Below are 23,384 nucleotides of genomic sequence, written 5' to 3'. Positions count from 1 at the left end.
TTAAGTCTTTAATCCATCTTGAGTTAATCTTTGTATAAGGTGTAAGGAAGGGGTCCAGTTTCAATTTTCTATATATGGCTACACAGTTTTCCCAGGACCATTTTTTTGTTATTATACTTCGTGATCTGGGATACATATGCAGAACATGCAGATTTGTTACATAGGTATGCATGTGCCATGGTGGTTTACTGCACCCATCAACCCATCATCTACATTAGGTATTTCTCCTAATGCTATCCCTCCCCTTGCCTCCCCCAACCAATAGGCCCTGGTGTGTGATGTTCCCCTCCCTATGTCCATGTGTTCTCATTGTTCAACTCCCACTTATGAGTGAGAGCATGCAGTGTTTGGTTTTCTGTTCCTGTGTTTGCTGAAAATAATGGTTTCCAGCTTCATCCGTGTCCCTGCAAAGGACATGAATTCATTCTTTTTTATGGCTACATAGTATTCCATAGTATATGTGTCACATTTTCTTTATCCAGTCTATCATTGATGGGCATTTGGGTTGGTTCCAAGTCTTTGCTATTGTAAATAGTGCTGCAATAAACATACATGTGCATGTGTCTTTATAGAAGAATGATTTATAAACCTTTTGATATATATCCAGTAATGGGATTGCTGGGTCAAATGGTATTTCTGGTTCTAGATCCTTGAGGAATCGCCACACTGTTTTCCACAATGATTGAACTAATTTACACTCCCACCAACAGTGTAAAAGCATTCCTATTTCTCCACATCCTCTCCAGCATCTGTTGTTTCCTGACTTTTTAATGATCGCCATGCTAACTGACATGAGATGGTATCTCATTGTGGTTTTGATTTGCATTTCTCTAATGACCAGTGATAATGAGCTTTTTTTCATACGTTTGTTGGTCACATAAATGTCTTCTTTTGAGAAGTGTCTATTCATATCCTTCACCCACTTTTTGATGGGGTTTTTTTTTCTTGTAAATTTGTTTAAGTTCCATGTAGATTCTAGATATTAGCCTGTTGTCAGATGGATAGATGGCAAAAATTTTCTCCCATTGCGTAGGTTGCCTGTTCACTCTGATGATAGTTTCTTTTGCTGTGCAGAAGCTCTTTAGTTTAATTAGACACCATTTGTCAATTTTGGCTTTTGTTGCCATTGCTTTTAGTGTTTTAGTCATGCCTATGTCCTGAATGGTATTACCTAGGTTTTCTTCTATGGTTTTTATGGTTTTAATTCTTACATTTAAGTCATTAATCCATCTTGAGTTAATTTTTGTATAAGGTGTAAGGAAGAGGTCCAGTTTCAGTTTTGTGCATATGGCTAGCCAGTTTTCTCAACATCATTTATTAAACAGGGAATCATTTCCCCATTGCTTATTTTTGTCAGGTTTGTCAAAGATCATATGGTTGTAGATGTGTGATGTTATTTCTGAGGTCTCTGTTCCATTGGTCTATATCTCTGTTTTAGTACCAGTACCATGCTGTTTTGGTTACTGTAGCCTTATAGTATAGTTTGAAGTCAGGTAGTGTAATGCCTCCAGCTTTGTTCTTTCTGCTTAGGATTGTCTTGGCTATACGGTCTCTTTTTTGGTTCCATATGAAATTTAAACTAGTTTTTTCTAATTCTGTGAAGAAAGTCAATGGTAGCTTGACAGGAAAAACATTGAATCTATAAATTACTTTGGGCAGTATGACCATTTTCATGATATTGATTCTTCCTACCCATGATCATGGAATGTTTTTCCATTTGTTTGTGTCCTCTCTTATTTCCTTGAGCAGTGGTTTGTAGTTCTCCTTGAAGAGGTCCTTCACATCCCTTGTAAGTTGGATTCCTAGGTATTTTATTCTCTTTGTGGCAATTATGAATGGGAGTTCACTCACGATTTGGCTCTCTGTTTGTCTGTTATTGGTGTATAGGAATGCTTGTGATTTTTGCACATTGATTTTGTATCTTGAGACTTTGCTGAAGCTGCTTATCAGCTTAAGGAGCTTTTGGGCTGAGATGATGGGGTTTCTAAATATACAATCATGTCATCTGCAAACAGAGACAATTTGACCTCCTCTTTTCCTAATTGAATACCCTTTATTTCTTTCTCTTGCCTGATTGCCCTGGCCAGAGCATCCAATACTATGTTGAATAGGAGTGATGAGAGAGGGCATCCTTGATTTGTGCCAGTTTTCAAAGGGAATGCTTCCAGCTTTTGCTCATTCAGTATGATATTGGCTATGGGTTTGTCATAAATAGCTCTTATTATTTTGAGATATGTTCCGTCAATACCTAGTTTATTAAGTGTTTTTAGCCTGAAATGGTGTTGAATTTTTTTGAAGGCTTTTTCTGCGTCTATTGAGACAATTATGTGGTTTTTGTTGTTGGTTCTGTTTATGTGATGGGTTACATTTACTGATTTGCATATGTTGAACCAGCCTTCCATCTCAGGGATGAAACCAACTTGATGGTGCTGGATAAGATATTTGATGTGCTGCTGGATTCAGTTTGCCAGTATTTTATTGAGGATTTTCGCATCAATGTTCATCAGGGATGTTGGCCTGAAATTTTATTTTTTTGTTGTGTTTCTGGCAGGTTTTGGTATTAGGATGATGCTAGCCTCATACAATGAGTTAGGAAGGAGTCCCTCTTTTTCTATTGTTTGGAATAGTTTCAGAAGGAATGGTACTAGCTCCTCTTTGTACCTCTGGTAGAATTTGGCTGTGAATCTGTCCGGTCCTGGACTTTTTTGTTTAGTAGGCTAATAATTACTGCCTCAATTTCAGAACTTGTTATTGGTCTATTCAAGGATTTAACTTGTTCCTGGTTTAGTCTTGGGAGGGAGGGTGTATGTGTCTAGGAATTTATCCATTTCTTCCAGATTTTCTAGTTTATTTGTGTAGAGGTGTTTATAGTATTCTCTGATGATAGTTTGTATTTCTGTGGGATCAGTGGTGATATCCCCTTTTTCATTTTTTATTGTATCTATTTGATTCTTCTCTCTTTTCTTCTTTATTAGGCTGGCTAGTGGTCTATCTATTTTGTTAATCTTTTCAAAAAACAAGCTCTTGGATTCATTGATTTTTTTGAAGGGTTTTTCGTGTCTCTGTCTCCTTCAGTTCTGCTCTAATCTTAGTTATTTCTTGTCTTCTGCTAGCTTTTGAATTTGTTTGCTTCTCTAGTTCTTTTAATTGTGATGTTAGGGTGTCAATTTTAGATCTTTCCCACTTTCTCCTGCATGCATTTAGTGCTATAAATTTCTCTCTAAACACTGCTTTAGCTGTGTCCCAGAGATTCTGGTACGTTGCGTCTTTGTTCTCATTGGTTTCAAAGAACCTATTTATTTCTGCCTTAATTTTGTAATTTATCCAGTAGTCATTCAGGAGCAGATCGTTCAGTTTCCATGTAGTTGCATGGTTTTGAGTGAGTTTCTTAATCCTGCATTCTAATTTGATTGCACTGTGGTCTGAGAGACTGTTTGTTATGATTTCCATTCTTTAGCATTTGCTGAGGAGTGTTTTACTTCCAATTATGTGGTCAATTTTAAAATAAGTGCTATGTGGTGCTGAGAAGAGTGTATATTCTGTTGATTTGGGGTGGAGAGTTCTGTAGATGTCTATTAGGGCTGCTTGGTCCAGAGCTGAGTTCAAGTCCTGAATATCCTTGTTAATTTTCTGTCTCGTTGATCTAATATTGACAGTGGGGTGTTAAAGTCTCCAACTATTATTGTGTGGGAGTCTAAATCTCTTTGTAGGTCTCTAAGAACTTGCTTCATGAATCTGGGTGCTCCTGTATTGGCTGCATATATAGATTTAGGATAATTAGCTCTTCTCATTGCATTGATCCCTTTACCATTATGTAATGCCCTTCTTTGTCTTTTTGATCTTTGTTGGTTTAAAGTCTGTTTTATCAGAGACTAGGATTGCAGTCCCTGCTTTTTTTTTTTTTTTTTCTTCTTTCCATTTGCTTGGTAAATATTCCTCCATCCCTTTATTTTGAGCCTATGTGTGTCTTTGCACATGAGATGGGTCTCCTGAATACAACACACCAATGGGTCTTGACTCTTTATCCAATTTGCCAGTCTATGTCTTTTAATTGGGGCATTTAGGCCATGTAAATTTAAAGTTAATATTGTTATGTGTGAATTTGATCCTGTCATTATGAATCTAGCTAGTTATTTTGCACATTAGTTGATGCAGTTTCTTCATAGTGTTGATGGTTTTTTCATTTTGGTATGTTTTTGTAGTCACTGGTACTTGTTTTTCCTTTCCATATTTAGTGCTTCCTTCAGGAGCTCTTAGAAGGCAGGCCTGGTGGTGACAAAGCCTCTCAGCATTTGCTTGTCTGTAAAGGATTTTATTTCCCCTTCACTTATGAAGCTTAGTTTGGCTGGATATGAAAATCTGGGTTGAAAGTTCTTTTCTTTAAGAATGTTGAATATTGGCCCCTACTCTCTTCTGGCTTGTAGGGTTTCTGCAGAGAGATCTGCTGTTAGTTTGGTGGGCTTCCCTTTGTGGATAACCTGACCTTTCTGTCTAGCTGCTCTTAACATTTTTTCCTTCATTTCAACCTTGGTGAATCTGACGATTATGTGTCTTCAGATTGCTCTTCTCAAGGAGTATCTTTGTGGTGGTCTCTGTATTTTCTGAATGTTGGCCTGTCTTGCTAGGTTGAGGAAGTTCTCCTGGGTAATATCCAAGTTGGATAATTTCCAACTTGGTTCCATTCCCCACATCACTTTTTGGTACACCAATCAAATGTAGGTTTGGTCTTTTCACATAGTCCCATATTTCTCGGAGGCTTTGTTCATTCCTTTTCATTCTTTTTTCTGTAATATTGTCTTCACACTTTATTTAATTAAGCCGATCTTTCATCTCTGATATCCTTTCTTCTGCTTGATCAATTCGGCTATTGATACTTGTGTATGCTTCACAAAGTTCTCATGCTGTGTTTTTCAGTTCCATCACATCACTTATGTTCTTCTCTAAACTGGTTATTCTAGTTTGCAGTTCCTGTAACCTTTTATCAAGGTTCTTAGCCTCTTTGCACTGGGTTAGAACATGCTCCTTTAGCTCAGAAGAGTTTATTAACCCCCTCTGAAGCCTACTTCTGTCAATTCATCAAACTCATTCTCCGTCCAGTTTTGTTCCCTTGCTGGCGAGGAGTTGTGATCCTTTGAAGGGGAAGAGGCATTCTGGTTTTTGGAATTTTCAACCTTTTTGTGCTGGTTTTTCCTCATCTTTGTGGATTTATCTACCTTTGATCTTTGATGCTGATGACCTTCGGATGGGGTTTTTGCATGGACGTCGTTTTTGTTGATGTTGGTGTTATTGCTTTCTGTTTGTTAGTTTTCCCTCTACGAGTCAGGCCCCTCTGCTGCAGGTCTTCTGGATTTTGTTGGAGGCCCACCCTAGACCCTCTTTGCCTGGGTCCCACCAGCAGAAGTTGCAGAACAGCAAAGATTGCAGCTTGCTCCTTCCTCTGGAAGCTTCATCCCGGAGGGACACCCACCAGATGCCAACTGGCGCTCTCCTGTATGAGGTGTCTGTCAACCCCTGCTGGGAGGTGTCTCCCAGTCAGGAGGCACAGGTGTCAGGGACTCACTTGAGGAGGCATTCTGTCCCTTAGCAGAGCTCGAGCACTGTGCTAGGAGATCCATTGCTCTCTTCGGAGCTGGCAGGCAGGAACATTTAAGTCTGCTGAAGCTGCACTCACAGATGCCATTTCCCCCAGGTGTTTTGTCCCAGGGAGATGGGAGTTTTACCTATAAGCCCCTGACTGTGGCTGCTGCCTTTCTTTCAGAGATGCCCTGCCCAGAGAGGAGGAATCTAGAGAGGCAGTCTGGCTACAGTGGCTTTGTGGTGCTGAGGTGGGTTCCGCCTAGTCCAAACTTCCTGGTGGCTTTATTTACACTGTGAGTGGAAAACCGCCTACTCAAGCCTCAGTAATGGTGGATACCCGTCCCCCACACCAAGCTCGAGTGTCCCAGGTTGACTCAGTCTGCTGTGCTGGCAGCAAGAATTTCAAGCCAGTGGGTCTCAGCTTGCTGGGCTCTATGGAAGTGGGATCTGCTGAGCAAGACCACTTGGCTCCTGACTTCAGCTCCCTTTCCAGGGGATGAACAGTTCTGCCTCTCTGGGGTTTCAGGCACCACTAGGGTACGAACCAAAAAACACCCTGTAGCTAGCTCAGTGTCTGCCCAAATGGCCGCCCAGTTCTGTGCTTGAAACCCGGGGCCCTGGTGGTGTAGGCACCCAAGGGGATCTCCTGGTCTGCGGGTGCAAAAGCCATGGGCAAAGTATAGTATCTGGGTCAGATATCACCGTCCCTCATGGCTTCCCTTGGCTGAGGAAGGGAGTTCCCTGACCCCTTGTGCTTCCTCGGTGAGGCAGCACCCCACCCTGTTTCTGCTCACCCTCCATGGGCTGCACCCACTGTCTAACCAGTCCCGGTGAGATGAGCTGGGTACCTCAGTTAGAAATGCAGAAATCACCCACCTTCTGCATTGGTCTCACTGGAAGCTGCAGACCACAGTTGTTCCTATTTGGCCATCTTGCCCTGGACCTCCCCAGCACCATTTATTAAACAGGGAATTCTTTTCCCATTGCTTTTTTTTTTATCAGGTTTGTTGAAGATCAGATGGTTGTAGATATGTGTGGTCTTATTTGAGTTCTCTATCCTGTTCCATTGATCTGTGTCTGTTTTGGTACCAGTACCATGGGCATAGTATGTCTTAAATCAGTGTCATGAAAGATTATGAAATTAGCATTTACCTCCCAATTTAAGTCCATTGTTTTATTACTTTTGTAATACATAATTTTGTTCTGAAACAATAATTTCCACAGTTGGACCTTAATATTTACTATCAATACTTTTACTAGGATTTCTTTATTGTTTGTTTCATGCCCCCCCCCCCGCCATTTTTGTTTGTTTGTTTTGTTTTGAGATGGACTCTCACTCTGTCACCCAGGCTGGAGTGCAGTGGCACGATCTCGGCTCACTGCAACCTCTGCCCCCTGGGTTCAAGTGATTCCCCTGCCTCAGCCTCCCAAGTAGCTGGGACTACAGGCATGTGCCACCAAGTCCAGCTAATTTTTTGTATTTTTAGTAGAGATGGGGTTTCATCATGTTAGCCAGGATGGTCTCCATCTCCTGACCTCATGATTCACCCACCTCAGCCTCCCAAAGTGCTGGGATTACAGGCATGAGCCACTGCACCCCGGCCTGCCCCACCTATTTTTTTATGGTTGCTTTTTTCTTTTTTTCCTCAACTTTACTAAATTGTAAATAACGAAAAATGGTATAATTTACAGTGTATAACATGATGGTTGGATATATGTACATATTGTGAAATGATTACCCCAATCAAGCTCATCCATCACCTCACATGGTTATCCTTTTTTTTTGTTTGTGGTGAGAACATTGAAGGTACCTTAAGTCTTAGCAATTTTCAAGTGTATAATACGTTATTATCAACTATAGTCAGGCTATACAGTAGATCTCCAGGGCATATTCTTCCTTTAGAACTGAAACTCTGTACCCTTTGACCAACATCTCCCATCTCACTCCCCATCCCCAGCCCCTGGCAACCACCATTCTCTCTGCTTCTATGAGTTCAACTTTTTCACATTCTACATATAAATGAAATCATGTAGTATTTGTCTTTCTGTGCTTGGCTTATTTCACTTAGCGTAATGTCCTCCAGGTTCATCCATGTTGTCATAAATGACAGGATCTCCTTCTTTGTTAAGGCTGAACAGTATTCCATTGTGTATATAGGTACTACATTTTCTTTATCCATTCACCGATTGATGGAGCCTAAGGTTGGTTCCATATCTTGACTATTATAAATAATGCTGGAGTGAACATGGAAATGCAGATATCTCTTTAACATACTCACTTCATTTCCTTTGGATGTGTATACACAGTAGTGGAATTTCTAGATCACATGATAGTATTTTTAATTTTCTGAGAAACCACCCTACTATTTTCCAAAATGGCCATACTAATTTACATTCCCACCAGCAGTGTACAAGGATTCCCTTTCCTCCACATCCTTGCCAGAGATCATTTTTGTTCCTTGTAAAGCCCTTTTTATCACAGGGGTTCTGTATTGGGATGTGGCAATTGCTACTTCCTTTGCCACTTTCCCCCTGCTTCACCTCCAGCAGTAGTATTCCTCAGGCTAGGTAGTAGACAAGAAGAATTGTAGAAACATGATGTATCCATCAGTTCTGCCTCCCCTGTTATTAAGTCAGGATTATTAATTATTTTAATTATTATCCTAATTATTAATAGGGTCTCTGTGGAGATATTTTGTGCTTCTACCTCACCCTGACCAGTACATACTTCTGCACTCAAGACTCTAAAGTATCTCTGAGGAGGTCTTCCAGAACATCGACCTCTAGGGAAATCTTTATCCTTTCTGAAGCCTGAGGAGGCTTCAGAATCCTCCCTTATGTTGGTCCAACTTGCACAGCACTTGGCAGACATTCTACATTGTGTATAGTTTGGGAGTCATAGGCATTTTCTTCTTTAATTGATGATGGCATTTTAAAAATCTATATTTTGTTCTTTTTGTTGTTTTCTGGTTTGCAAGGACAGGTAGTGAGATAAGAATGGTTTTACATTTGATTTTTTGTCAGAATCTCTTTTGGCATCAGATCATATTTTTAATTCCTGATATCAGATGCTTACCATCAGAATATATGCACTATTTAATGGAATCTAATAAAGCTTTTCTGAAAATATTGCTCATCATTACCTTATAACTTGTACTTTGTGTGGTATTTCCATACAAAATATTTGCATGTTTTTGTTTTGGTATTGTTTCTAGTAGCGGGTATAGTCTGACTAATATATAACTTAATGAATAGAGTGGGATGGTTTACAGTTGAAGTGTTTTTTTCACTAAAATTAAGAACTTCAGGACTTTTCTTGTGAGTGTTATAGTCAGATTTCCTTTTTAAAAAAAAAAGTTACCATCTTCACTCACTTATTTCAATGATTATTTTAAACTTTTGCCGAGTCCTCAGTACTACCAGATTGCACCCACTCCACCACCTGCCCATGTCATTCTGAGAATATAGCTTTGCCTTCTGTTTTGCAGAGTAAGAAAGAACCAATTTGTGAAAACCAACTCAGGCTCCAACCCCTGAAACACAAACTTACCTGTATCCTAACTCATCCTTAGCTTCTTATATTTATTTAGTGACATTCAGTCTTGTCCAAGGTTATTTCTACCTCTTGCAGTCTAGATGCTATCAGTTCCCTCCTCCTCAGGGACCTCATTCCATCTACTGTTCTTTTTCTCTCTTGTATTTGAAGTCTTCTTCTCTCCATTGGTTTACAGCTTCACCACTTACTAACTGTGTTACTTTGAGGAATTACTTAACCCTTCATAGTCCTGCTTTCATAATTTCCTTATTTGTAAAATGAGGACATCAGGAAAAACTATTTTGCAGGATTGATGTAAAGACTAGAGATATGGTATACAAGGTTCTTTGTATAGTGCCCAGCACCTTGTAAGAGGCAATATTATCCTATGACACACACTCCCACCAATTCCCTAATTTTCTGCTACCTTTCAAAGCCAAGCTTCTAGAAAAAGTAGTTTACATTCAGAATTTCTGCTACTTCACTACCCATTCACTCCTCACCTGCTGAAGTCTACTTCATTACCTTTCTGCTGAGGCTGCATTGGGTAAAGGTCCTCAATGACTTTCTAACCGACACAAACTTTCCTTTCTTTTTAATCTTATTTGACGTCCCAGAGACATTGTACCTACTCTCTAAAACTCTTCCTACCCTTGGTTTCCATAATACTACTCTCTTCTGGCAATGCTTTTACCTCCTTTTGTTTTCCTTTTTAAGCAGATTTCATATTTGGTTCTCCATTCTTTTACCACATATACTCACTCTGATGTTATCATCCATAGCCATATATCTAGCCCCAGTCTCACTCCTGAGTTTTAGACTGCACTATCCACTACAATAGCCACTAGCCACATGTGGCAATTGAGCACTTGAAATGTGGTAAGACAGAATTGAGATGTCCCCTAAGTGTAAAATACATACTGGGTTTTCAAGACAAAGCATGAAAAAAGAATGTAAAACATCTTGCTAATGTTTAAATTGATTGTACTTTTATATGATAATATTTAATATGCATTAGTTTAAATAAAGGACATTATTAAAAATTAATTCAACCTTTTTTTTTTTTACTTTTCTAACATGACAATGGGAAAATTTTAAATAACATATGTAGCTCACATTATATTTCTATTTGACAGTGCTGGTCTAGAGCCACATCTATCAACAGTATACCTCTACTAGAATTCCTACAAATACCACAAATTTTGTATATCACAAACCTAACTCCTTCTCTCCAACCCCTCACACATAATTACATGAGTATTGAGCTTTCCTTGTATTCTATATTCCAGTGAATGGTACCACCATCTGCTGGACAAGCTATAACTGCATTTACATAATCTCTTCCCTTGCCTATTGTATCCCTATATGTGTCTATAGAACTTATGATCATTCTGACTACTATTTCCCTCATCAGATTATAAGCTAATTCATTATATTAACTCATCAGATTATAAAATTAAACATAAGGGAATGTGTTTTTAACTGTTTCTACATTGTATAGCTAGATGATTAGTATATTGTAAATGCTGAGTAAATATTTTGAATTAATAAATGAAAGGTGATATTTTTTCTCTCTTTTTTTGTAATAGCCTTATTCTGACCATGGAGTTCAAGCAACATATCACCAGGTTTATGCTCCAAGTGCCATCAGTATGCCTGCGCCTGTGATGCAGCCTGAAGCAATTAAAGTAAGAAGTTTGTTTTGACTTTTTACTCTGTATTTCTTCCATTGTATTTCAAGTTTTCCAACTTTCTCTTCTAGAAAGGAACAACTTTGGATATTTACGTCATATTTGTGATCAGAAGTACAGAATTAGCAAATTCTTTCGTGTGAAGGAAACATAATTCTAAATTAACTATAATGGTCATTTTTTTATTTGTTGTGGTAACATATGCAACTTAAAATTTTTCTATTTCAACCATTGTTAAGTGTGCAATTCAGTGGCATTAATTACTTTCACAATGCTATGCAACTATCACCATTGTTTCCAAACCTTTTCCTCACCCCAGGTTGAAACTCTGCACCCATTAAGCAAAAACTCCTCCTTCGTGCTTCTTCCCAACCCCTAGTCCCTGGTAACCTGTAATCTATATTCTATCTCTATGAATTTGCCTATTCTAGATATTTAATATACAGTACTCTGATTTTTATTATCTATGTTGATGACATGTGACATTTATGGGGAGATGAAAACAATTAATGATCTCCTCTTCCAGTTTGGGAATCATATTCATGCCTTCTTAGTCAGATTCAGGCCAAAGAATGATAATCTAGTTATACCCGTGTATATCTTCAATATATTTTGACTATCTACTATGTAGCAGGGAATTCTTCCTATTCCCTCATGAACAAGTTTCTTAGTGAAACTCTTGCATCATCCCTTTAAGGAAATGAACTTTATCTGCAGTAAAGAGCAACTGTTGAGATGGTAATATGAATTCTGTATACAGTGTACTTTGGTGAGGAAGATAGGCATAGTCTTTGCATTAAAATAATGGATATTAGCTATTTCACACTCATATTTATGTTCTGGCCCATTCTATGTGTTGAACTCAATACCAAGACAGTCTACTTTAAGGAACCTCCCAATCTTCTCGTGTCCCTTCACCCCATTACCACTCACCGCCATTACCACTTACTGCATCCCTTCATTGACTTTACCACTATATACCAAACATGAAATAAAACAATAATTTTGACATATTGTCAAAACCTATAGTGTTACTAAACATTGCTTATAGAGGCTTCATTTTTAGTATTGTTAGAATATCTAAAACAAACTTCTTCTGTCATTAACATTTACTCCAAATATACTTCTGCAGAAATGGCTGATATTGCTGTGCCATATTATGTAAGTGATAGTTATTTTCAGTTACTGAGAGAGAGCTGTATCACAAGTGATGGAAATTGTATAATTTATACAATTATACAAACTGAATAATTTGAATAGAGGACGGAGTGGTGGGTGGTATTTGGATAGGAGAAATTTCCAAAGGATGTTAATGTTAAACGTTCTTAAAATTTAATTCTTCTAGCTTAAGAGTATATATTTCTCTAAATTTTCTTAGATCTGTGATTAGGTAACATCAGAAATTGTACGGAGAAACTGGTATCTTACTCTTTAATATAGTCATATAAAGATTACCAATTCTGGCCAAGTGTGGTGGGTCATGCCTGTAATCCCAGCACTTTGGGAGGCCAAGGTAGGAGGATTGCTTGAAGCCAGGAGTTTGAGACCATAGTGAGACCCTGCCTCTACAAAATAAAAATTTTAAAAATTAGCCGGGCATGGTGGTGCACCCCTATAGTGCTAACTACTCAGGAGGCTGAGGCAGGCTGATCACTTGAGCCCAAAGTTTCAAGGTTACAGTGAGCTATGATCACGCCATTGCATTCTAGTCTGGGCAACAGAGTGGGACCATGTAGATCTCTAAAATTAAAAAAAAATAATAATTACCAATTCCTCTTTTGTTAGAGACAAAAAAAATAGACTTCCAAAGTCAAAACTGAAACACAAGACAATTATGTAGAATTTTGTGTTTCTCATTTTTACTTTTTAAGGTTAAATGTTCTATGCATTTTATACTCAATATTTTTCTTTAGGTGATTTAGTGACCCTCAATACAAAATGATGCCCCACTCAGAGACAGAAACTCCAAAACCACTTCTGTAGTTTTCTAGAACTGTATAATGCTGTAGAAATGCTTTAATATGCATGTATTACTATGTGGCAAATTATCTATTTTTATTTATAGTGCATTTGTATTATAACATGGAAATCTTAATATACAAATGTTGTTCTACATTACAAAACAATCTTTTTCTAGAACATATTACTAATATTAAAATATTAGTGAATGACATTTGAAACATTAGCCTTTTTTTACTTCCAATGCAAATTTTCTCTAGTACCAAAAATCTTGGTGACTTTTAAAATAGAAAGGTGGAAATATTCTTTGGAAGAGTTGTTGTTTTTATAAGTGTAAAACTCATTTTTAAAACTCTAATGATTACAACTTTATGAATGTTAATTGAGGATATCCCAAAGTGGGAATTTCAGATGTCAAAACTATCTTGAAGCAACAAATCTATTCCATAAAATAGAAACCTTATGCAGAGTTCGAAGCACAAGTCTAACTGCTATGAAGTACTGTTTACCAGAAATTACTCATTGACTGTAAGCCACAGCCTACATACTCTGTCAAATCAAATACAAAAACGAGTAAATACAAAACAGACCAATATAGAGGTAACTAGATAAATATGATACTAATTAGGGCCATCATTCCCTAATTCAGCAGTAACATCTCACACAGAAACAAGTTTTAGGCCACGTGTGGTAACTCACACCTGAACCCCAGCACTTTGGGAGGCCAAGGCGGGAGGATCACTTGAGCCAGGAGTTTGAGGCCATCCTGGCAATATGGCGAGACCCCATCTGTAATTTTGAAAAAGAAAAAAAAGAGAATTAAGTTTTAAAGTCAAAAAAAGCAAAACCGCATAACGTCAAAATTATCCCACTGAATTAGACTAGGAAGGAACAAAAGGGAAATCTGTATTTCTGGGTATATGAACTATTATATTTCTAAGATAAATATCAAATCCCAAGGTATGAAGGGTATGAGTGGAGAATTCTAAAGTGTTTCGGTTTTCTTACAGTGTTTTTACATTTTTGCATTAATATAAGTATCTAATAAAATTGTTCTCATATGGATTAAATTCAATGTGTATTTTATTTAACTCCCATGTCTACTAACAATCGATGAAAACATACAGCTATTAAGGATCATATTTAACCACTTGCCCAGGCTATAAGGAATTTCTTCTAGTTAAAGGACTGATTGGACTTAAATGAAAAACACAAGTAGTGGTCTACAAAGTGTGATTCAGAAATAAATTGGAGAGGGATCTGAACTACTACCACTATCTGCTTCTAGTTCAGAGGCCCGGAGCATGCACTTACCTAAAAATTAGCAACTATCTCTACTTCACAAAAAGATTCCACTACCAGTATCTTTTTCCCAACCATTTCCTCATTTGAGTATCATTAATACTTCTTATAAATCAATTTAGAGACTAAAATTGTGTTGTATTCTGAAAAACCTAGGAAGGACAAGTATAAAGCAATGTAATCTAGAGAGCAGAGGCAGGAAAAGCTGGTGCTTTGTAGCTCTGAATATATAAGGAGGGTATAAATTTTCATGTATGCTATACATAGTCAAACAATAGACAGCCTCAGATTCTCTAGAATAAGTTTTTTACTCATAAAGAACGAAGCAGGAGGAGCAATAAATGCTCATCCACTTAGACATTAGAAATTGTGTAGGTTCTGTGTCCACCAAGCCTCTTTTTTGATGTAAATCTAAAAGAGGGGACATAGCACAGTAAGGAGAATCAAGTGTTTGTGACACCAGTTCTAATTGTCATGGGTAGATCCCCATTCAAGGATGAGTAAACAGAAAAGTATATATTTATATTATATGGATTCTGTGAAAAAAAAATTGAATATGGCACTACATTGAAGGCAAGGATGAATAGTATAAATATGTATATATGTATAAGAACATATGTATGAGAGGAAATTAAATATAATTTTTAAGATATATCCCATATTCTCAGTAATAGATCTTTTAAAAACAATTGCAAACTGAAAAATAGGAAAAATGAAATGGTTGCTGGCTAGTGTAAGAAAATACTGTCCAAAAACTATTGACATGATGGAAAGAATCATATTTGCCTTTGTCATAATGGGCCAGTAGTCACATAAGAAAATGAAACCCTTGATAGAGAAGGATATTTTTAATTCTTCCAGAATGTAAAAGACAATAACATGAAAGATGAAATGATGAGATAAAATGCTAGAATAGAGAGAGCAGAGAGACAGGTCCAACCAAAAAATAGTAATTCTCAAGAAAAGAATACAGAATAAATGGAACGAAAAGAATGTGCAGAAATTTTAACAGCAAAACAAAAACAAAAACACTGTGACTTGAATTTACAAATCAAAAAAGAATTCATCATGCCTCAAGCAAAATTAATGAGAGGCAACCCATGCATAGATATCCTGGCAGTTATCTTTCCCCCATCATCCCATCTCATCAAATGTCCTTGGCCTTTTAACCTGTTTTTTAACATTTTACTTTAAAATAATTTTACACTTACAGAAAGGTTGTAAAAATAATACATAGAGTTCATGTATCCCTTCACTCAACTTCTAATTTTAACAGCTTACATAATCGAAACAATTAGCAAAACCAAGAAATTAGCATTCATAAAGTACTATTAAGTAAACTACAGACCTATTAAGTAAAGTACAAACTTCACCATTTTTTTCACTTATGTTCTTTTTCTGTTTTAGGATCTAATCTAAGATCCTACATTAATTTGTCATGTCTCCTTATTCTCTACCAATCTGTGGCATTTACATAGTCTTTTATTGTCTTTCATGACCTTGATTCTTTTTTAAAAAACTGATTATTTTGTAGAACACTCTTCACTTTGAGTTTGGCCTGTGTTTTCTCTTAATTAGATAAAGGTTATGAATTTGGGACAATAATATCACAGAGGTGATATGCCCTTATCAGTGTGTCATATCAGGGGATATGAGATGCCAATATGTCTAATTACTGGCAGTGTTAACTTTGATCACTTTAAGCTTAAAAAGTAACTTGCCCACAGTAGCATAGTTGAGTAAGGGGCAGATCCAGGATTCTAATCCAAGCATGCTTTCTACCATGGAGAAAAAGTTAGCTGGTCTCTTAAATCCTCGCAGTGAAGATCCCTGACAAACCATGCACAAAGAACTTCCCATTAGGATTTTAGTGCGTCCCTCTTAACTATGAACATGCAGCCCGTTAGAAGAAAACCTCTAGAGTGAGAGAACAAAATAAACAGAAAAAAAGAAATTCATAAGAAACATACAATGCAGGGAGCAGAAGAAAATGTCAAAGAAACTACAATTAATATCCTCTCCGGAATAGGCAAAAACTAATGAGAAGTGGTACATGCATAGACAGCCTGATACTTTTTCTCTCAAACATCTGTCCTTTTAATTTGTTTAGCCTTGCATTTTGAAATAATTTCAGATTTACTGAGAAGTTATAGAAATAATAGAGTTTCTGTATATCCTTCACCTACTTCATCCTTTAGCTAGAGGGCACTGGCACAGGAAATGAACATCAGTACAGTCCTCTAAACTATACACCTTATTCTAAAATGTCACTAGTTTTTTCACTAATGTGATAACTGAAATAAATTATGTATGAGTTAAATATTAAAGGCAAAAGTTTTCAGAAAGTAGCATCAAAAAAGACTGAGGTGAATAATAATAGAGAAAAGATAAAATTAGATTAATCCAAGAAGTCCAATATTTTTTAAATTGGAGAAAGAGGAATAGAGAAAATCATTTGGAGGAAATTATCAATAAATTAATACAAGAAACTTAAGGACAAGAGCCTCTAAATTGAAAGTCTCTAAACTGAAACTCCTAGAAACTTAAGGACAAGAGTCTCTAAATTGAAAGGGCCTACCAACTACTTGCCACGATTACTGCAAAAGACTCACACTAAGGCCAGTTATTTCAGAATGGCAGGAGTAATAGAAAAAAATTCAGAATGGTAGGAATAATAGAAAAATTCCAAAAGCTTCTAAAGAGAGAAAATAGATCACATTTCCCCTTGATCTTATCCATTTTTTAAAATAAATTTTACAATAACTTTTACCTCAAATGTATCATATAACCTGGAAATAATTACGTCTCAATGGTTCACTTTGTAAGAATGTTTAGTGTATTTTTTGCAGTAATTTTCTGCTTTCTTTTTCATTATGCAGACTTTAAATAGAATTCTATCAATTTCAATTAGTTTCTTTGTGTACAACTAAATCAGATAAAATACATTGAGATAAAAATTCCATTCCATACATTTTCTTTGCCATTCTTTCTTAAGTACTTTAGACCTTAGGTATATCATTCAAGAACCAGTGTTATTAAAGAGCGTTGTATTTTTTGTTTATATTTAAACTTCAAAATAATAACAAATTTAAAAGTATTTGTACATTGCAGAACACTTTATCTTTGCAGAATAAATTCTTTCTGCAATGAGATATTCCTAACCCAAACTGTAGTAGCTCTTCATTGCGATGTGAAAGTAGCTGCCTATTTCTTCTTGTAAACCTTTAAGGAAGAGTTCTTCATGTCATCCTGGAAATTTAAACCAAGGTTTATTTAAAGGCCTCCTCATTCAACTTTAAAGTTTGGTCAAATAATTTTTACTTAAAAAATATTTATAGGATATCTCTTCTGTTCCATACTGTCAATTTTGTCTTATTCATATAATGCTTATATGAGCTAGAGATTACCTCAGTTCCCTTTATTTTCACTTCCTATATTGACTTTTGGTAAGTTTTTTTTCTCATTTTTGAATGCTGTTCCTTAAGTAAGTTTCTTAAAAATAAGGAACAGAAATAAAAAATCAGATCAGTGTGTTTATCCTTCTAATCTGAAAAAAAAAAGTATCTGTTTAATTGGAGGATGATATTACAACTATAGCTAAAATAGGCTAGGCACAGTGCCCATGCCTGTAATCTCGGCACTGTGGGACGCCAAGGTGGGCAGATTACTTGAGGCCAGGAGTTCGAGACCAGCCTGACCAATGCAGTGAAACCCTGCATCTACTAAAAATACAAAAAAAAAATTAGCTGGGCGTGCTGGTGCATGCCTGTAATACCAGCAACCCGGGAGGCTGAGGCATGAGAATCACTTGAACCCAGGAGGCAGAGGTTTCAGTGAACCAATATCATGCCACTGCACTCCATCCTGGGTGACAGAGCAAAACTCTGTCTCAAAAAAAAAAAAAAAAAAACAGCTAAAATAAAACTTTACTTAAGGATTTAAGTTATTATTGCCATTTCTGTTACATATTGCTACATACTGTCAAATATGGCAGAATCTTCATGTATTATGGGCCATTAGTTAACTGTATAAATCACATAAATAAGTTGCCCTTCACATAGAAGTAACATATGGGTTCTACCATATGACAAGCCTTAAGTAAGAGCTCATCCTCAGTAGTTCATCAAACGTCCATTGAGCATGTCAATTGAAGAATAATTTTGCAGTGCTATAAATACAATTAATAAGACCTTACCCTCAAGATAACTTTCAGCTTTCTTCATGACCTGAGCCCATAATTTTCTTGTAACTTTAACTGTTACTTTAGAATTGTCATTGGCTATTTCCTTTAAATATGGCAAAATTCAGTTGTACTTTTTATTGAAACTGGCAGGACCTAAGTTAAATTATCTTGTTTTGAAACAAGTAAAAGGAATAAATGAGGGAAATATCAATAGATCTTCTCTAGGATATCAGGTTAAGTTATAAGTACTATAATGTGCATTTCTAAAAATTCTTATGTGAACATTTATGACTCAAAGGTATCACTTTTCTATTTTGAGATGAATAAATACTATTAGTCAGCAACAAGGCAAGGATGTCCCCTCACCATTTTTTTTCAACTAACAGTAAAACACAGAATAAATACAGATTTAACTTAACCATGGTAGCAAGTGCACAAATACTTATCTTCCTAAATATCTAAACATATGTCTAGTTAATCTTGTTCTTTTAGTCTCAAAAGCACTAGTGTTTTATAGCTTCTTTCTCTCAAGGTTTCTATTAAACTTGTTATTTCTGATTTGTACGTTCATTTAATTAAAGTGAATCCAATATATTTAAGTCTGGTAATAAATTATTCCCACATTATAAAGTTGTCTTAGTTCAGGCTGCTATAACAGCTATATCATAGACTGGGTAGCTTATGCAACAAACATTTATTTCTCAAAGTTTTGCAGACAAAAAGGTTGGAAAGTCCAACACTGAGGTGCTGGGAGGTCTATTATCTGTTAAGGACTGACTTTCTGGTTTGCTGATGTCTGTCTTCTCATTTCTGCAAGGTGAAAAGCAGAGAGAGCAGAAGCAAGCTCTTTCCTGTCTCGTCTTACAAGGGCAGTAATCCCATTCATGAGAGCTCACCCTCATGACCTAATTACCTCCCAAAGATCCCGCCTCCAAATGCCATCACACTGGGGACTGGGCTTTAACATATGAATGTGGCTGGGACACAAACATTCAGTCCATAGCAAGAATATGTTCACCCTATGCTCTTTTTTTTTTTTTTTTTTTTTGAGATGGAGTCTGGCTCTGTCGCCCAGGCTGGAGTACAGTGGCCGGATCTCAGCTCACTGCAAGCTCCGCCTCCCGGGTTTACGCCATTCTCCTGCCTCAGCCTCCCGAGTAGCTGGGACTACAGGCGCCCGCCACCTCGCCCGGCTAGTTTTTTTTGTATTTTTTAGTAGAGACGGGGTTTCACCGTGTTAGCCAGGATGGTCTCGATCTCCTGACCTCGTGATCCGCCCGTCTCGGCCTCCCAAAGTGCTGGGATTACAGGCTTGAGCCACCGCGCCCGGCCCACCCTATGCTCTTAAAGCACCTTATTAAGGTTTCCTTTCATAGTATATCAGAAGTTCTCAGCCTCAAAATTTCTTTCCAGCCTAGAAAGGTTAAACCAGGGGTCACAAAAGGGCCCAATAGTAAATGTTTTCAGTTTTACAGGCTTAAATACATAGTTGCTATCAAAACTACCCAGCTCTGCCATTGTAGCATGAAAGTAGCCATAGACATAACAGAAACAATGAGTAAGGCTGTGTTCCAGTAAAACTTAATCTATAAAACAGGTGATGAGCCAGATTTGACCTGCTGTCCATAGTTTTATGACCCTTGAGTTAATCCATTAACAGGTTAATGTATCCTCTTAAAGTATAATATGAAATATGGCATAAATTCATTTGTTATAATTTCATTTTTAATTATATCTTTTAAATCTACTTTTTAGTTTAACATGGATTATCTGACCCTGAGCCTCTGGGCTGTTTTGATATTTACATTTGCCATAAGCCCTTCCTAGCCAAAATACTTAAGTAGAGGGAAAGTGTAAGTAAAAGGTAATTTGAGATATTCATTCATTCCTGTGTAAGGATGAGGATTGATTGATACAGTATTCTGAGTAAATCCTACACTTCTTTTATAGGGAAAAATCTTACTGTTTTATTTTCATATCCAATTATGGTTTTCCATTCTTAGTTTGAGCACTTACTTTCCTTGCATTCTGAGTCTATCATTCCTTCTAACTGAACATTCTTTTCTCCTTTTACCTAATGTTTTTTCTTTTCCCTTAGAACCTAGACTACATGGATAGGCAGTGTACTTTTCATGACATAAAATTCAACTTATGACACCTTAATCTCTTACAGAATAGTTTTTTAAACATTCTTTAGATAACATCTTCCTCTACTTTCAGGACATATGATGAGAGCAGGTAGCAGGATTTTGTATTCTACACATCATTAATATTTTTAATTTATCTGTCTTAGGTGTGGGGAGGAATATAGGGGTATCTTTTTTATTCCATATGAAATTATTACATATGAAATTATTTCTTCAATATTGCAATCTATTCAAACTACTCATCTTAAGATAATTACCAAGATACATTTGACAGCTTCTTATTAGCCAAATCCCAAGGGTCTTGTGCTAGTCCATGTCCTCTTAAATTTTATTTAATTCAATACTGTCACCTAGCCTGTCCTCAACTTTTATTATTCCTAAGATGTGACTCTCTTTGCCTTCAGTTTGATCTTTCAATGTCTCTTTAAGAAATATATTTCTTCCTCTCTTATCAACTACCTTAATTATAGCACAATTCTCTTTGTCCTCTAAACTGTCTTCCTAAGGGAGTTTTCTAAGTCCATTGTTGTAAAAGAAGTCAAAAACAGTCTTGTATGATCAGAACCCTTCTACCAGACTGTCTAATGTCAATTTGGCACTGCGTCTTCTATGTCTTCTTCATCATTGTCTGGTACTAGTTCAGAAGCAGTCATCTCCATCAAGTTGTCTTTTGTAAATTCCTCTGGTGTAGTGTCTATTAGCTCTTTAATTTTTCTTAAATCTGTATCTTGAAACCATTCAATCCTCCACCATTTTTGCCATATCCATAATCTCTTTCATGATTTCCTTGATTGACTTTGTTGTAAATCCTGTGAAGTTAGGTACAACATCTAGACACAGTTTTCTCCAGTAGGAATTTATTATTTCAGGCTTGATGGTTTTCACAGCTTTTTCTATAACAATGGCATCTTCAATGCTGTAATCCCTCAGACTTGCATGATGTTCTCTCTTTTGGGGTTCTCTTGCATAGCATTAACAATTCTCTCCATAGAATATCATGTGTAATGCACCTTAGAGGTCCTTATGACCCTCTGTGGTTGAATTAGAGGCATTGTGCTTAGGGACAAGTAGATCACTTTGATGCCTTCAGTGCAAAAGTCTGGCATCTGGTGTTTATGTTTTCCCTTCAAGACTCAGTTATTAGCAGCTTTATAGATAAGGGCAGTACTGATCATAAACCTGACTGCATTTGCACAAAACACTAGAGTTAGCCTCTCCCTTCCTGCCTTAAATCCTAGTGCTTGCTTCTCTTCCTTATTAATAAAGTCTTTTGTGGGTTTTTTTTTTTGTTTTTTTGTTTTTTTTTTTTTTTGACTAAGGCACTTCTGCCTGCATTAAAAACCTGTTTAGGCAGATATCCTTTTTCTTCAGTGATTTTCTTAATGGCATCTTGGAACTCATCTGCTGCCTTTTGGAAGTTGTTTCTCCTGTTATCTTGACATTTTTTAAGCCAAACCTCTTTCTAAAATTATCAAACCACCTTTTAGAGGCATTACATTATCCAGCTTTAGATCCTTCACCTTCCTTTTGCTTTAAGTTATCATATAATGACTTTGCTTTTTCTGGAATCATATTAGAGTCTATAGGTATGCCTTTCTTACCATAGCAATCCCACATCCACATAAAATCTGCATTTTCCAATACAAGATCAAAAGGTATTATTTTGCAAAAAGTGCAAGGTGTTTGTGCCTACTGGCATACTTGCAGCAATGCCTTCATGAATTTCCTGTTTTTTTTTTTTTTTTTTTTTTTTTTTTTTTGCAGTGGTCCTTAACACTGGATTCATTTGTCTTGAAATGGTGGGCACCCTCAGCTGCAGATCTCAATCTGCAGTATATATCAAGCAATTCAACTTTTTCTTGTATTGTCATGACTTTGCTTCTTGGGAGCACTTCCTGCATCACTAGTGGCATTTCATAAGGGTTCTATGGTGTTATTCAAGGTTTACAGTATTGCACTAAACACGAGAAATATGCAAAAAGTGAGAGAGATTAAATTTTACTTTGACATGCTATTTACTGGAGAGGTGAACTGCTCACACAGAGATGATTGTCATCACACGGTATTTTGGGCAGACACAACACTTGAGCTCACCATTTGAGCTTACTGCAACAGTAACAGGAAATGGCTGTGAAATTTTTACAGTAGTACAGTATGTACTACAGTAAATTTTATGAAGTTATGATATAGTGCTGCATCTTTACATTTGTTTACATTTCTCTCAACCGCAAATGGCACCATGTCTGTGTCTGTGTGTAGAAGTTTTGATAAATTTCAACTTTTTATTAAATATTTGTGTATATTTTATGGTAGTAAATGATAGAATGACCCTACATATATTTTATGCACTCATGACATGCCTAACTTTAAAAGTGCCTTATTAACTTTTTCAATTATTTCTGGGCAGTAAAGCTCATCTGTGAGTTTTTTCAAATTGTTGCAAATCTCCAAAGAATTTTCTGATATATTTACTGAAAAAACTTCACATGTAAGTGCCCAGGCGCAGTGGCTCATGCCTGTAATTCCAGCACTTTGGGAGGCCAAGGCAGGGGAATCACTTGAGGCCAGGAGTTCAAGACCATCCTGGCCAACATGGCAAAACCCTGTCTCTACTAAAAATACAAAAATTAGCCAGGAATGGTTGTACATGACTGTAATCCCAACTACTCAGGTGGCTGAGGCATGAGAATCGCTTAAGCCCAGGAGGCAGAGGTTGCAGTGAGCTGAGATCATGCCACTGCACTCCAGCCTGGGCAAAAGAGTGAGATACTGTCTCAGACAAAAAAAAAAAAAAAAAAGAAAAAAAAAAACCCTTCACACATATTTATTAAGTGCACCCATGCAGTTCAAACCCATGTTGTTCAAGGATCAGCTGTATTAATTTCTCTCTCCACTGCCAAAACCCTTTTCAAAGCTCTATTACTGCCTAATGAGAATACTATGTATTTATTTTCTTTTGTTTTTTTTGAGACAGAGTCTCACACTGTCGC

At 36.7% G+C, this 23,384-nt stretch overlaps 1 protein-coding gene across 4 annotated transcripts in view; it reads left to right on the top strand.

Moving 5' to 3' along the window:
• BOLL (boule homolog, RNA binding protein) overlaps positions 1 to 23,384 on the top strand; it is a 61,864-nt gene that overhangs the window by 34,437 nt on the left and 4,043 nt on the right. For all 4 annotated transcript variants that reach the window (XM_025404566.1, XM_025404564.1, XM_025404567.1 and 1 more), the window contains one exon: positions 10,702 to 10,800. In XM_025404566.1, coding sequence (XP_025260351.1) covers positions 10,702 to 10,800 — 99 coding nt within the window. The remainder of the gene's footprint in view (positions 1 to 10,701; positions 10,801 to 23,384) is intronic.

This window comes from Theropithecus gelada, chromosome 12 (assembly GCF_003255815.1).
Source record: "Theropithecus gelada isolate Dixy chromosome 12, Tgel_1.0, whole genome shotgun sequence".
NCBI lineage: Eukaryota > Metazoa > Chordata > Mammalia > Primates > Cercopithecidae > Theropithecus > Theropithecus gelada.
The sequence above is the reverse complement of the archived record's forward strand: the minus strand, read 5'-3'. Positions and strand labels throughout refer to the sequence as shown.